General features: G+C 48.7%; 1 protein-coding gene across 4 annotated transcripts in view; it reads left to right on the top strand.

Moving 5' to 3' along the window:
* Positions 1-13868, top strand: part of LPIN2 (lipin 2) — an 84598-nt gene extending 70730 nt beyond the window's left edge. For 3 of the 4 annotated variants that reach the window (XM_024758937.1, XM_024758938.1, XM_024758936.1), the window contains 11 exons: positions 1036-1129; positions 3110-3179; positions 3892-3981; positions 4715-4797; positions 5920-6064; positions 7324-7472; positions 8114-8200; positions 9150-9302; positions 9606-9720; positions 10320-10423; positions 10739-13868. In XM_024758937.1, coding sequence (XP_024614705.1) covers positions 1036-1129; positions 3110-3179; positions 3892-3981; positions 4715-4797; positions 5920-6064; positions 7324-7472; positions 8114-8200; positions 9150-9302; positions 9606-9720; positions 10320-10423; positions 10739-10883 — 1235 coding nt within the window. In that variant the 3' untranslated portion in view covers positions 10884-13868. Of the gene's footprint in view, positions 1-1035; positions 1130-3109; positions 3180-3891; positions 3982-4714; positions 4798-5919; positions 6065-7323; positions 7473-8113; positions 8201-9149; positions 9313-9605; positions 9721-10319; positions 10424-10738 lie in introns of those variants that run through there. The other variant, XR_003005082.1, reaches the window with a different exon arrangement.
* Positions 13869-14438: the final 570 nt, after the last annotated feature.

Here is a 14438-nt window from a genome sequence, read left to right as displayed (position 1 = left end):
CGGCCAGTGGTTCCTTCTAGGGACAAAGTTAAATAGGTCACATTTTAATTATAATCCTCATAAGCCGTCACTTTAAAAAATGTAGGTGGAGGAGGGGATATACAATTTATGTAAACTATAAAATTTATACTTAAAAAGAATATTGTTTTCTTAGGTAGAGTTTGTCATTGGGGGAGGCAGAAACGGCAAGTAAAGGTGATAAATATACAGACTGCCAGGAGGAACAACCCCAGGGAGAATTGCCTCTGTTGGCCTGCATGAGAGCGCAGGGTTGCGATCAGCATACAGAAATTCATGCGTAGTTCTCGTTTATTCTGCGAGAGCTTGGGATTTATTTCTTGACGAGACCCTGCGCCAAATTCTGGTGTGTGTTTGGTTCCTTTCCTCCGAGCGTTTAAAGTGTTCCGACTGTTTTTTCCAACATGGTTTGGACTTGTGCACTTAACGCTGTGAGACCCCCACGCGTATTCCCCAGGCATGCAGTCTCTCCTACTTCGAAGAATGAAGCTCAGTTTTCACCGGTTATGGAGTGGAGTGTGTGCACGTCTGTGCCTTCGTATCTTCCTCCCTCTCGCCACATCTGTAATCTATTTTCCTAGGAGTCCTCGTTTATCCCTTTCTCCCATTTTTCTTTACCCCTAGGTTCTTCATGACATTTTTTTTTCTTAAATTCTATCTATATATATGTGTTAGCATACGGTATTTGTCTTTCTCTTTCTGACTTCCATTTTTCTTTGTTTGGTTGGTTGGTTTTTGGTTTTTAGTTTTGTTTTTTCCCATCTGTGGGAGGAGTGGTAGCAGAGGGGGAGTAGAAAAGAAGTGTCCTTTCTTGTCCTGGGGGGGAAAAAAAAACTCAAGTGTGACATTTGCTTTTGATGCGTATTAAAAAGTTAGTTGGTGGGTTTTTTGTTTGTTTTGAAGGACTTTTAGAAAACCTTATAGTCCCTTCAATGTAGGTAGTACTGTGAGAGCCTCATGTGGGTATTTATTTATGTAATCTCTAACCGAATGGGTAATTATTGTTTTATACTGCAGAGAAATTTATGGAGCATATCATTACTTACCATGAATTTGCAGAAAACCCTGGACTTATAGACAATCCCAACCTTGTAATACGGATATATAACCGGTAAATACTCTTGCTTTTGTAATTATTAAATACTTTTGCAGGTTTTTTTCCCCAAGTGCTGTTTTTAACCATTATAGTCTTTCTTGCTATAAAATATGACATTTCATATATAAACGAGCTAATGGGCAGTGAGTGACTTTGAAGTGAAGGTAAAGCCTCAGCTTTATTTTCAAATGAGGTGTTGAAATGCTACTCTGTTTTATATTGGGTGGGCCAAAAAGTGCCTTCAGTTTTTTAAGTAAAATTAAAGGCACATTTTTCATTTTCACCAAGAACTTTATCGAACAACGTATTCACCCTTTTGTTCCACTACCTTCTGCCACTTTTCAGGCAACTTCGTAATTCCACCTTCCCCAAACTTTTTATCTTTTTGAGCAAAGAACTGTTCCAGGTGCCTTTTGCAGTCTTCCAGGGAATTGAAATTTTCTTCCATTAAGAGAATTTTGTAAAGACCTAAATAAATGGAAATCCAGAGGTGCAATGTCTGGTGAATATGGCGGATGAATCAGAACTTCCCAGCCAAGCTGTAACAGTTTTTGCCGGTCATCAAAGAAATATGCGGTCTTGTGTTACCCTGGTGGAAGATTACCCGTTTTCTGTTGACTAATTCTGGTCGCTTTTCGTTGAGGGCTGCTTTCAGTTGGTCTAATTGGGAGCAGTACTTGTTGGAATTAATCATTTGGTTTTCCGGAAGGAGCTCATAATAGAGGACTCCCTTCCAACCCCACCACATATACAACATCACCTTCTTTGGATGAAGACTGGCCTTTGGTGTGGTCCGTGGTGGTTCATTTCGCTTGCCCCACGCTCTCTTCCGTTCCACATTGTTGTACAGTATCCACTTTTCATCGCCCATCACAATTTGCTTTAAAAACGGAATGTTTTCATTACATTTCAGTAGAGAATCACATGCAGAAATATGGTCAAGAAGGTTTTTTTCCCTTAACTTATGTGGAACCCAAACATCAAAGCGATTCCCATGACCAGGCTGGTGCAGATGCTTTTCATACTCATATTTTGAGTATGTCAGCTATCTCCCATGTGGTATAACGTTGATTGTTCTCAATTATGGTTTTGGTTTGATCGCTGTCAACTGCAGCTGGTCTGCCCTGACTGTGGAGCATCATCCAGCGAAAATCTGCAGCACGAAACTTGACAAACCACTTTTGAAACGTTCAGTCAGTCACAGCACCTTCTCCACACACTGCACAAATCTTTTTGTGCGTTTCAGTTGCATTTTTACCTTTCTTGAAATCATAAAGCATAATATGCCGAAAATGTTGCTTTTTTCTTCCAGCTTCAGTGTTAAAATGGCTACACAAAAATTCACCAATTTTGATGTCTTTCTTTCTTTTAAATTTATTTTTTTTTGGCTGCATTGGGTCTTCGTTGCTGCACGCAGGCTTTCTCTAGTTGCGGCGAGTGGGGGCTACTCTTCGTTGTGGTGTGTGGGCTTCTCATTGCGGTGGCTTCTCTTGTTGCGGAGCACGGGCTCTAGGTGCACAGGCTTCAGTAGTTGTGGCGCGCGGGCTCAGTAATTGTGGCTCACGAGCTCTAGAGCGCAGGTCAGTAGTTGTGGCGCACGGACTTAGTTGCTCCACAGCATGTGGGATCTTCCTGGACCAGGGATCGAACCCGTGTCCCCTGCATTGGCAAACGGGTGCTTTAACCACTGCGCCACCAGGGAAGCCCCATAAGTCTTTTTTTAAATGCATGCTGATGTGACACCTGGCACAATACAATCTAACAGAATTGTTTCAAATGAAGTTAAAGACAACTGAGTGCTACTAGAGCCATCCTACGGAAATAACTGAGCAAACCTTTTGGCCCACCCAGTACACTGAAGCAAAGATTACTTATGTGGCAAGCAACTGAGCTGATCATCTTTTCAGTGAAGAGAATAAGGCATTTTATGTGGTATTTCTCCCTCCCGCCCTCTCCTGTCTTGTGTGACGGTCTTGCACGGTTTTACTCTCACAGTTACTACAACTGGGCGTTGGCGGCTCCCATGATCCTCAGCCTGCAGGTCTTCCAGAAGAGCTTACCTAAGGTGAGATCCTCCTCTGTTCGTCGCCCCCCCCTCAGAGGTATCTACAGCATGTAGTGCTTCGAAAAATCCAGATGTGCATATTTCTAAACTGGGTACTGTTCAGTTTGATTTAATATTCTAAAATTAATATTATCACTCAAATTATCTCATACCCCAAAGTGTAGGAAATTACCTGGGCTGCCGTATCTTTGCCATTTTTACTAGATATTTATACCGGTTTCTGATGGTATGTGAAGGTTGAGAGATTTTACTGATTGTTAGTTAAATATAGAATCAGTGAAAACATTTCCTCCCATTAATATGGAAAGAAGCAGCAAGAAGAGGGTGATGTGGCCACCAGAAGCATGGCATCGGTGTGATTCATTCAGCTTGTGGTTAAAACATGTAGAACATGAAGCTTTGCTTTGAATCTGTCCACCAAAGACGACATCATCAGCCTAGCTGGTCCTCATAACTCATGAGAACCGCATTTCCCAAGGGCAGAGAAATGAGAGCAGGCTGCCTGCCAGCCCCTCAGAGGGCTGCTCCTACGTAGCCAGACCACCCAGTCTCATACCACAGAACTGCCACAAAAGAGGACACTGTCCGTCTTTCAGAGGAGTCTGGGAGGTGTGGAAAGCGTTGCTCACCATCCTGCACATTAATGGTTGAAAGGAGTCGAGTGCCTTGTGACTGACAGATGGCTAGACTCACCTGTGTTGATTGTTTTCAGGCCACAGTTGAGTCCTGGGTCAAAGATAAGATGCCAAAGAAATCTGGTCGCTGGTGGTTTTGGCGTAAGAGAGAGAGCATAACCAAACAGGTAACTGAGCTGGAGGTAATCCTTTCCATGGGCTGAAAAGAAGTGAATCTTCGGTTTATTCAAAAGAAACCTTCTTGCCAAGCACAAGTCAAGTTGGGCCATGTGATGCTCTTTCAAAAACCGCAGTCACCGTGTTTGAACAGTCACGTGTGCAGGTCTGATGCTGGGTGCTTCACATGCTGCATTACCTCTCACCTTTACGACAGCCCAGCAGTGTAGGTGTTTGGATTCCTGTTTTACAGGTGAGGAAGCTGGAGCACAAGGAGGTGATGTAGCTTGACCGAGGGCACGTAACTGGTGAGGGCTGGAGCTGGGCTGTGACCTGAAGCCTGCCCCAAGAGCTGATGCCGTTTCCACCGTGCTGTGTCACCGGATGGAAGCCAGAGCGTGCCACCTTCCCCCGCTGGAGGGAGGGGCATCAGTATCCTCTGTTCTGCAGGTCCAGCATCCCTGCCCTGGACCTAGTTGTATTATGCTGTGTGACTGAGCTGGTGCTGTCTCAACAATTCCTGCCCCTGACTTTGTGGAGGCAGCTTTTTGCACAAACAGCATATGACTTCTCTCTCAGGTTTCTGTCCTTTTTGCTCAAACTAGAGGAAGTTTGTTTCTTAAGCGTTTTAAAGTTGCGGATTCAGAAAGCGGTTTTGCTCGTTCCTGGAGAGAGCTACTGATGAACTTCTGCTTGTCCGTAGCGGGAGAACTGCACATTGTCATTGTTATCTTGCCGTTCCAGCTGCCAGAGGCCAAGGAAGGGAAAGCGGAGGTGCCGCCGCCCATCGACCGGCCGTCGAGCGCGAAGGAGCCGGCCAGTGGCAGGTGGGGGCCCCCGGTCTCTCCAGGCTCCCCCGCCTCGGCCACTGCATTCAAGCTGATGTTGGCCGTTTTGTTTAATTCTTAGTCAGAAATGTCTTTGTCCTGTGGACGTGCATGACAGTCAGTGGCTTCCCTCTGCTGCTCAGTTAGCAGATGATAACTTCCGCTTTTCTCTAAAAAATATCATCAGCTTCAGGACTCCCCTGGCGGTCCAGTGTTAGGACTCAGCGCTCTCACTGCTGGGGCCCCAGGTTCAGTCCCTGGTCAGGAAACCAAGATTCCGCAAGCCGTGCCATGTAGCATGGCCAAATTGTGTGTCTGTGTGTGTGTGTGTCTGTGTCTGTGTGTCTGTCTGTGTGTGTGTGTGTGTCTGTGTCTCTGTGCATGTGTGTGTAGACTATATCATCAGCTTACAGTAAATATACTCCTCACTGCTTCCTGAATACCTTGCTCCTGTCCTGGAGCCATGGACTCGGATGCCCTGAAATGTAGGCCTTTGGGAAGCAGATCTTGCGGAATTGTGAGATGTGCTGTCCCTGGTGCCCTGCTCCCTGGCTGTCAGGCACAGCAGGGGAGACGTAACAGGATCTGAGTTGGGCGTGGGTCCCTTTCATTTCTTGGAAGGAGTAGAGCTGCCTTGGACATGTGGATTGGCTGCCCCGAGGGGAGGTGCCACGACATACCCCATTCTTGTTTCTGCCACCCTGTTTCTTCCTCCGTCAGGTTCTTTTCTCTTCCCTTTTCTCTTCAACACTTGAGTTTATCTGTCTTCTTGCTCTTTACCCTCTTCTTTTGAAAGGACTGTATAAAATCTTGTTAGTTTCTTAAATCACTAAGAAAGATTTTAAAGATTTGTGTCTTTAGAAACATACATATCCTTTTCAACAAGAATAAGCGGGCCTAGTAGCATTCACTGGTTGTAGCAGAAAATGGCCAGTCACAGTGGGCGCGTAACCGCCGGCCAGTTGTAGAGGGAGGAGGAATTCGCAGGTGTGGACCCTGGGTCTGGGGAACGGCTCCTCCTAGACTGGATTTAAGATCTCTTTCTCTTCTTGATCCTGAATGAAAAGCTGTCGTCTGTAAAACGTCCTGCTGCTTCTTCAGTAACGGGGTTGTGTTGAACAGGCCAGCTGAGGAAGACTCATCGAGTGACGAGGGGTCCCAGGAGCTGGAAGAATCCATCCAAGTGGACCCCATCCCTACGGAGCCGCCGAGCCACAGCAGCACCACCTCCTATAAGAAGTCTCTTCGTCTGTCCTCAGACCAGATCGTGAGTTGCATGTGGTCTGGGTGGATCCAAGTCACGTGAGCTCAGTAACTGTTTAACTCGACGGGTCTCCTCTCCTGTCCACCTGGCCCCAAGCCTTACACACGTGGCCCAGCGTGTGGTCGTGGAAATGCTCACCTACGTCCGGGAGAGCAGCGTCCCTCACACTGGGACCACCTGAGGACCTGCAGCACGCTTCCTCCTCCTCCACCCTCGGCCCTCCCACCTCCGTGTCTGGGAGTGAACCAGGGCATCTGTGTTCTCAGCCTGTTTCCAGGATGAATGTTTTTTTTTGTTTGTTTTTGTTTTTAAAAGAATTGTGTTGCATTCTTTTTCCTTTTTTAATTAATTTTTGGCTGTGTTGGGTCTTCGTTTCTGTGCGAGGGCTTTCTCTAGTTGGGGCAAGCGGGGGCCACTCTTCATCGCAGTGCGCGGGCCTCTCACTGTTGCGGCCTCTCTTGTTGCGGAGCACAGGCTCCAGACGCGCAGGCTCAGTTAGTTGTGGCTCACGGGCCTAGTTGCTCCACGGCGTGTGGGATCTTCCCAGACCAGGGCTCGAACCCGTGTCCCCTGCATTGGCAGGCAGATTCTCAACCAGTGCGCCACCAGGGAAGCCCCCTCCAGGATGAATCTTAATATGTCTGGCCCGGCACTGGGCCACACACTGTCTTTTAGGAGCCACAACCATCGGGAAATGACATTTTCTTACTTAGATGCAGTTTCCCCCTTCCTTTTTATTTCCCACTCCCTGACTTCCACCCATTTTCAATATGAAATTGTCCTGCTGTGCTCCAGGGCAGTCCCGGGTACAGAGGAAAAGGTTGGTGGGGGGCGGGGCGGGTTGTGATCAGAAAAGTGCCTGGCACCTAACACATAGTTCAGGCAGTGGCTCGTGTGAGCCGCGGGCGCAGCCCTGGGCCATCCTTCCTGAGCTGGGGTCCCAAAACGCTGCTGCTGGTTTGGGGAATGTTCAGATTCTGTTCCAAAACTGTGTTTTCCGCTGATTTCTTAGCTTTTATTTTCTTTTTTTTAAACAGTTACTATGTCTTGTGTATCTCCGTCCATTCTTTCTGTGTTCACACACACACATTTATATATTTAAGAGGCTGGGATCCTTTTTCACATAACATTGTATCACAAGCAGGTTCTCTGACCACGTATTCCTGGAAAGTGTGACTTAATTGTTGCATGTAATTCCCATCAAAGTGATGTGCTATTAATTTTCAAAACTCTGATTTTTATTCTTATACTTTTTATAAAAGGCAAAACTGAAGCTCCAAGACGGCCCAAATGACGTCGTGTTTAGCATTACAACCCAGTATCAAGGCACCTGCCGCTGTGCGGGGACCATTTACCTGTGGGACTGGAACGACAAGGTCATCATTTCTGACATCGACGGGACGATAACCAAGTAAGCAGGAGCCTTGGGGTGACAGGGAAGGGGGCCCAGCTCAGTGTGTGGTGGTGGTGGTGGTGAGGTCCCTCACCTGGGCAACCAGCCACCATCGGGAGAGTTTTTAAACTATACACACTGAGACGTCCTGAGTGCGGTCCCCACAGAGTCATCTTATGGAGGGAGGAAATAGGTGGGACCATACAGACGTAACGTCAAAAATAACACTTGGGGAATTCCCTGGAGGCCCAGTGGTTACGAGTGCGGTGGCCCAGGTTCAGTCCCTGGTTGGGGAACTGAGATCCCGCAAGCCGTGCAGCGCAGCCAAAAAAAAAATATTAATGATAACTTCGGGGAGGATTTAGTTATTTGGTCTCCAGATTCTGGTATGGGGGGAAGAAGAAGCTGTCGAGTTTAGGCAGGAGAAAACCAGGATGTGTGGTGGTCAGTTCCCTCATGTCTGATGGCTCTTCTGCAGCCCTGGACCCCTGGTGGGGTCCTTGTCTCCTGTGCACAGGCCAAGGAAACCGCCTTTGGGCATTGTCCCTCCACCTCTCCCCCATCCGGCAGCTGCTGGCGGCTCGTATTTAACTAAATAAGTAAACACTTGGCTTTATATGCTTGATTCCTGATACCTTTGTCTGTTTCTGCCCTCTTAGGTCTGATGCTTTAGGACAGATTCTTCCACAGCTGGGTAAAGACTGGACTCATCAGGGTATCGCAAAGCTCTACCATTCCATCAATGAGTAGGTATCCCGACCCATGTGTCTGGTGAGCTAGGATTTTGCTTGAAAAAGCTAGAAAAAGAGTGTTCATCAGCCAGTCCACAGAAATCTTGTTCATGTGCCAGCTATTCCCGCTCTCCTTTCCCACCCCTTCCTAGAGCCTCACGCAGGGGAAAGTGTGAGACGCCATCTGGGGGACAGGAGCTCTGTGCCCGGCATGGTATGCGTTGTTACGCATGTTAACCTTGTCATCTTGTTTTCACAGGGCTGTGGGTTGTAGGCCCTGCCTGTGTCTGTAATCATAGCTGTACTTGGGGGTTTTAGCTGTAATTTAACAGGAGAGCCAATTTTCAGGTTTGGTTTTTTGAGTAGTAATTTTAATTGTATTGCATGGGGTAATCAATTTACCACGGGGTCCTCTCTGTCAGAGTACTTTTTTTGTGAGAAAATAGTGCCGTGGCCTTTGTGGGATCCCAGTACCTATGAGTTAAGTTGATCTGCAGAATTACAGTGTCTTAAGCACAAGTTGAAAATGTCATAATATGAAAATGATGAGTATGTCAGTTACCCAGGTAAAGTTTTGCTCCTTGTTTTATAGAATGATTTGCATTCTGGAAATTGCCTATATAAGTAAAATCCTTTGTATCTTTCATCTATAGCAGGTTGTTTAAAGATAACCTCAAATTTTTGTCTGTTTTGTCATTTGGCTTCCATGCACCAGATGCTGAAGCTATATCATTACTTGTAAATTTAGCGTTAATCCCTAGTTGCATGTACCTCCATTTTCCACCCGTGGCGTTTTTGATGGAATGGTGAGATCTTTATAATCCTAACAATTTTCTCTATTAAATTTAAGAATTTGATTTTCATAGTAAATGAGAGGAACTTTATTTGGACCTTTAAAAAGAAAAACGCATTTTCCCCCCTTCAGCCAAAGCACATGGGCTAAACAGGACGCGTTCTCTTTCAGGAATGGCTACAAGTTCCTGTACTGCTCCGCCCGCGCCATCGGCATGGCCGACATGACCCGCGGCTACCTGCACTGGGTCAATGACAAGGGCACGATCCTGCCCCGCGGCCCCCTGATGCTGTCCCCCAGCAGCCTGTTCTCCGCCTTCCACAGGTGCCTCTGTGTGCGTATGCGTGCGTGTGCGTGCACCTGTGCGCACACGGGGGCCTGACGAGACTGTATCTGTTGCAGAGCTTCTGGATCTTGGTTCCGTATTGTTCTAACTCACACATAGCTCACCTGGTCTGTGTCAGACACGGTTGAGAAGTCAGGTTGGCAAAGAAGGAGAAAGATACCGGTTATGAAGGATTAAAAAAATTGGTTGGTTGTGAGCACTATAAAATCTTTTTAGGACCACATACCAAGGAAAACTACCATTTTGGATTTGGTGATTATATTTGTATTTTCTTCTCCTAGGGAAGTAATAGAAAAGAAACCAGAGAAGTTCAAAATTGAGTGTCTAAATGATATCAAGAATCTCTTTGCCCCGTCTAAGCAGCCCTTCTATGCGGCGTTTGGAAACCGTCCAAACGTAAGTGTGTCTTCTGGGCTACACACTCGGATGTGGTGTGTGAAACTCAGAGGAGTGTACTTTTAGGGTATAGCCCTGTGTTAATTCTCAGACCAGTTGTATAGGCACAGTGAATGTCTGTTCTGCTGATATCTGTTGTAAATTTTCTCCAGTGGTCGGGAAGGGCCTGTCGGTGGAGATGTGCCCCAGAATGTAGGTGTGTGACAAAGGGCACGCCCTCTGTCTCTGTGGCTTCAATTCCATTTCCTCAAGCAGTTCCGACTCATGTTCTGAGTGATTCTAAGCCGAGTCTTGGATTCACCCCGGAACCAGGTCTCGAGGGCCCCCCTTGATTACCGCTTCCCATCTCCTGCTCCAAGGCCCCTGGCGTCTCCGTGGCGCCCAAGTTTTCTGGCTTCCCGAGCGCCCTCTGCGGTGGCTCCGCTCTTGAGTTTGTGTTTGTCTAAAGCTCGGCTCCAGTGGCAAAGCTGCGCCGCGCCAGCTTCACGTGATTTCCGTACACAGTCTCCTGTCGAGGCGACTTTCTGGCTCACAGGAACCGCAGGACCATCTCCTCGTTTCTTCTCTGTAATCACCCTGCCCCGTGTTTTCTGCTGCAGGACGTCTACGCTTACACACAAGTTGGAGTTCCAGACTGCAGGATCTTCACCGTGAACCCCAAGGGTGAGCTGATACAAGAGAGGACCAAAGGAAACAAGTCATCGTAAGTGTGTTCCCACTTCTCAGCCTGGAGCCCTGCAGCCAGGGGCCAAGAATCAGAACTGCACCTGCCTTTGCAGGCTTTTCTCTCTGCCGGGGTGTCTTCTCCTCTGCCGTAGCTGTTGCGGGGCGGTGGGGGGAGGGTTGCTGAGGGGCCTAGACTTTGAGGAGGGCGGCAGTGCCCTGAGAAGGAGGCCTGTCTGGGATCCTTCCCATCTGTGGAATCTGAGTAACTGGCTGTACAACCTATACAGTCTGTGCTCTCAGATCAACTGATGAATAACAGTTGCTGTGCTTCCTCCCCACTTCCTTCTGCCAGGTATCACAGACTGAGCGAGCTCGTGGAACACGTGTTCCCACTTCTCAACAAGGAACAGAATTCCGCCTTTCCGTGCCCGGAGTTCAGCTCCTTCTGCTACTGGCGAGACCCGATCCCTGAGGTGGACCTGGACGACCTGGCCTGAGGCAGCACCTCCAGCGGGAGGCCCTCCGTCACTCGCCTCGCAGCAAGGGAAGGTGACCAGCCCTTCTGCTGGACAGAGGACGTGGGGTCCCCTCCCGGCCACAGGTGTGGGACAAGACGTGCTGACAGTCGGGCACCAGCAGGGACGGGAAAGCTGCTGGGGCTGGAACCGCCTTTCCCCCTTCCCCCTCCCAGGCCCTGAGGGGCTGCTGTTCGGTGCCGCGGCCAGAGCCGCGAGGGGAGCTCGGGCCTGAGGCCGGAGGCCTGGGTTCTTTTCACTGGCCTGTCCTCCCATCACTGGCCTGTCCTCCCACACGCTCTGTGTTGTGTGCTGGGTGCTCCTTTAATTGCCTGATTTAAAAAGAAGAAAGAAGAAGCTAAGAGTGGACCAAAATGTTGCACAAAGTAAAGTGTTCTAATTTCCACTGGGCAGTTGAAAGTGTTTCTCTCAAAAGGAGGGCTTTCTTCAGGGGATCAGGGTCCAGTTGGTGATGTCGGTCCAAACCGCCTGTGCACATTTCTTCTGTGGCTTCTCCCTCCCTGCTCCACGGAAACGGGACGCTTGCTTGGGCCCCCGGGGTGACAAACGTGGGCTTCGGGGGAACGTAAGGTCCTTATATCATTGCCTTCTCACCTGTGACTATTCCACGGCGGGGACCTGAACTGAGGTGTCGTGTCTCGGACTGGCAGGAAGGAGCAGGTCTGGCAGGATGTATGTGATGCCCGTAAGAGCCTTCCTAGCAGCAGGAGTTGGTTAAACAGCAAGGAACGGCTCTGTTCTTAGGGAGGCCTTGGAAATGCAGGTGAGCACTTGTGACGGGTCCTGGGAAGGGTCCTTTCTCCGTCCCCCTGCCTGCAGCCCAGTTTCCCAGCCTGGTTGCGATGAGCTCTTGTCGGACCCGAGCAGGCCGCCCCAGGGAAGGGGGGTTCTGTCCACGAGCCTGCAGAGGTGAGGCTGGGTGTGGACGGTCCCCTTGGTGTTAGAATCGAGAGAACTGTTAGACAGGAGCTCTCCTGGGACCAGCAGGGCCCGCACACGGCCCTGCGTTGGGTGAGAGAGCAGTGGGCAGGTTCCAGAGCGGAGGGCGGGCGCCCGATGGGAACGCTGCAGAGCAGTGCAGGCACGGCCCCCGGCCCCCACGGTTTCCTTTCCCACCTGTGCTTTCCCTGTGCTGGTCTGGCAGGGGCACTCTTCCTTGTAGTTTGCTCCACCGAAATAATAGCTGATCTAGAGCTGGGGAAATGGGGGCGGTTATTTTCCAGATTGGAGAGTTGAAAGTCCCTGACTCAGTTGAGCCGTGTTTCCCAGTGCTGTGGGTGCAGGGACGATGGCACAGTCCCCGGAACGCAGCTCTCAGTGGCAGAGGCTGGCGGAGCCACACACACTTCCTCCGGTGCAAACCGTCCCACCGTAAATAGCTCAAGGACGCATCATTTAAAGAATTCATTTATGTACAGTAGGTCAGGGAAAATAGGTTGTGCTTGTATGAAGTTCTGCCCAGTTAGTGAAATCAATTCCTCGTACGGTGGCCCTGCAGTTACTTCATCTCATAGATGCCATCGACCTGTCGCCCCACGTTTGCTTTAGGCAGTTACCCTGAGCTTCGTAGGGCTTTGCTATGTGCGGTACGCAAATCTTGGTAACACACCTTCCGTAGTCCTTCGTTGGCTGTCCTTTAAGGAGTTTCTGACTAGACACTTTCTTTTTCTCGATAAGCTCTTCTCTCTGGACACAGGGGCAACTTAGAGGGTCGAACCTGGGAGCCCAGGTCTCCTGGCCCTGCACTGAGGGTGGCTGACCCCTCTGCCTGGGGGCCATCAGCAGTAGACATCATCATTTTGTCACCGCAGATTGATCCAGTGGGTACATATGCTAACTAACCTGAGTCTTTTTCCTTATTTAAAGGAGTCCCTCTTGCTGGAAGTAGATGATTACTATTACTATAGTGTTAAGAAAGTATTAAGTTTGTGCTGAAAATCCATTGCCATTTGGTACAAATGACATTTGTTCTTTCTGTGAAAGAGAGATGCCCTCGAGTGTGTTTGTACACAGACCCTTCTGATGGGAGCTAATGAAGGAGCGGCAGCCTCTCGCTGCTTTCGGGGACGGGCAGCGTCACGGGGGTGGGGGGGGCCGAGGTGGACTGGGCTCTTCTCATCGCTCTCTCCGCTGCTTCACTGGTGAAATGGCCGTGGCCCCTTTCCCTCTTTCCAGTCCCACCCGACTTGAGTATCTGCTTTGGTGTCCGCGTGCTGAAGCTTGTATGGCTCTAGTGTTGACATCTGCATCTCTGCGGGGCTTACGAAGTGCGCGCGTGTCAGTATCGTGTTTGCTGTGCTTTAAAGTGCTTTAAAACATCTGCATAGTTTTCAGCTGGAAAAAGAAAAAGCTTACTAGTGTGATGTCATGAAATGAAAGCTGTTGACAGTGTAGGAACAAGAGCCAGCTCACCATCCGGAAAGTACTCGTGCCTTTGGCCGCACGTGGCCCTTCTGGAGTGTGTCCTTGAAGCTGCAGGCGAGGCCGAAGAAATGGGCAGAGAGTAAACGCTCAGGTTTTGCAAGTTGGTGAAAACAGACTCTCCCAGGGAATTTTATCATCATAGTTACTCTGGGAAGCCTTGTCTTCCTCTGTTTTAGAGAATGCTGGGTTTAATGAAACTGGTTGAAGATTGAGTTTTTGTTTAAAGTAAGTGCTCTTTCCAGGTGAAAGCTACCATTTTTGGTTTGTTTTAAAGGTAAGAAAGGGAAGGGAAAACTTTACTCTTTTAATTTAATCACTACGTTCAGTCTGTGATGACATATTTGACTACTAGGCACAGCAGTGCCACTAACAAGTTTTTTAAGTTGTCAGAAATTAATTGTAAACATCAGCTCGGTACTTAGTTTATGGCGAAGACAACTGTCTGAAGATAAACGGCTCATTGTGGTGCGGTGTTTGATGTTCAAAACAAAATGTTACAACAATAAACGAACGTAAACTGAATGCATCTGACTCTCTCCTTCAGAGGACATTAAATCCTCTTCTCTAAACTCTTGCCAGAAATTGATAATTTCCATAAATTAGCATTTTGATCTTTGCTGACACTTAAATTTGTGTATAGAAAGGACTTCTTTTTTGGTGCTTGTGTTTATAAAACCTGACTCCAGAGTGAGGCTACACCCACAGGAACTAACCTCTCTTGCTTTGTAGGTTCTGCCAGGCAGTGATCCATTCATACATATGTGATTTCTAGGGGAGTCTCCCTGGCACCCTCCAGGCTACTTCCCCCGCCCCTCAGCCCTTCAGGGGTCCCCTGAGCGCCTTGCATTAAACCCTTCCTCTGGGTGAATACTACTCAGCCGTCCTGATGTTTTCATCAGCTGTTAGGAGAGTCCAAGTGGTCTTGGATCAAAAACCACATCCCCCACGTTATGTTATTCGAGTATCTTTATCCCCCAGACGGCTCAGCACACACTGAGCCTGTGGGCTCTCAGTAGCCGCTGGAGAGTGCGCCTCCGCCTCCACGTGGGGAAGCTGCGGCTTTCGAAGCAACAGAGTTTGGGGGAGGGGAGG

This window comes from Neophocaena asiaeorientalis, unplaced genomic scaffold (assembly GCF_003031525.2).
Source record: "Neophocaena asiaeorientalis asiaeorientalis breed wild unplaced genomic scaffold, Neophocaena_asiaeorientalis_V1.1 scaffold669, whole genome shotgun sequence".
NCBI lineage: Eukaryota > Metazoa > Chordata > Mammalia > Artiodactyla > Phocoenidae > Neophocaena > Neophocaena asiaeorientalis.
This window is presented reverse-complemented; position numbering and strand designations above follow the sequence as displayed.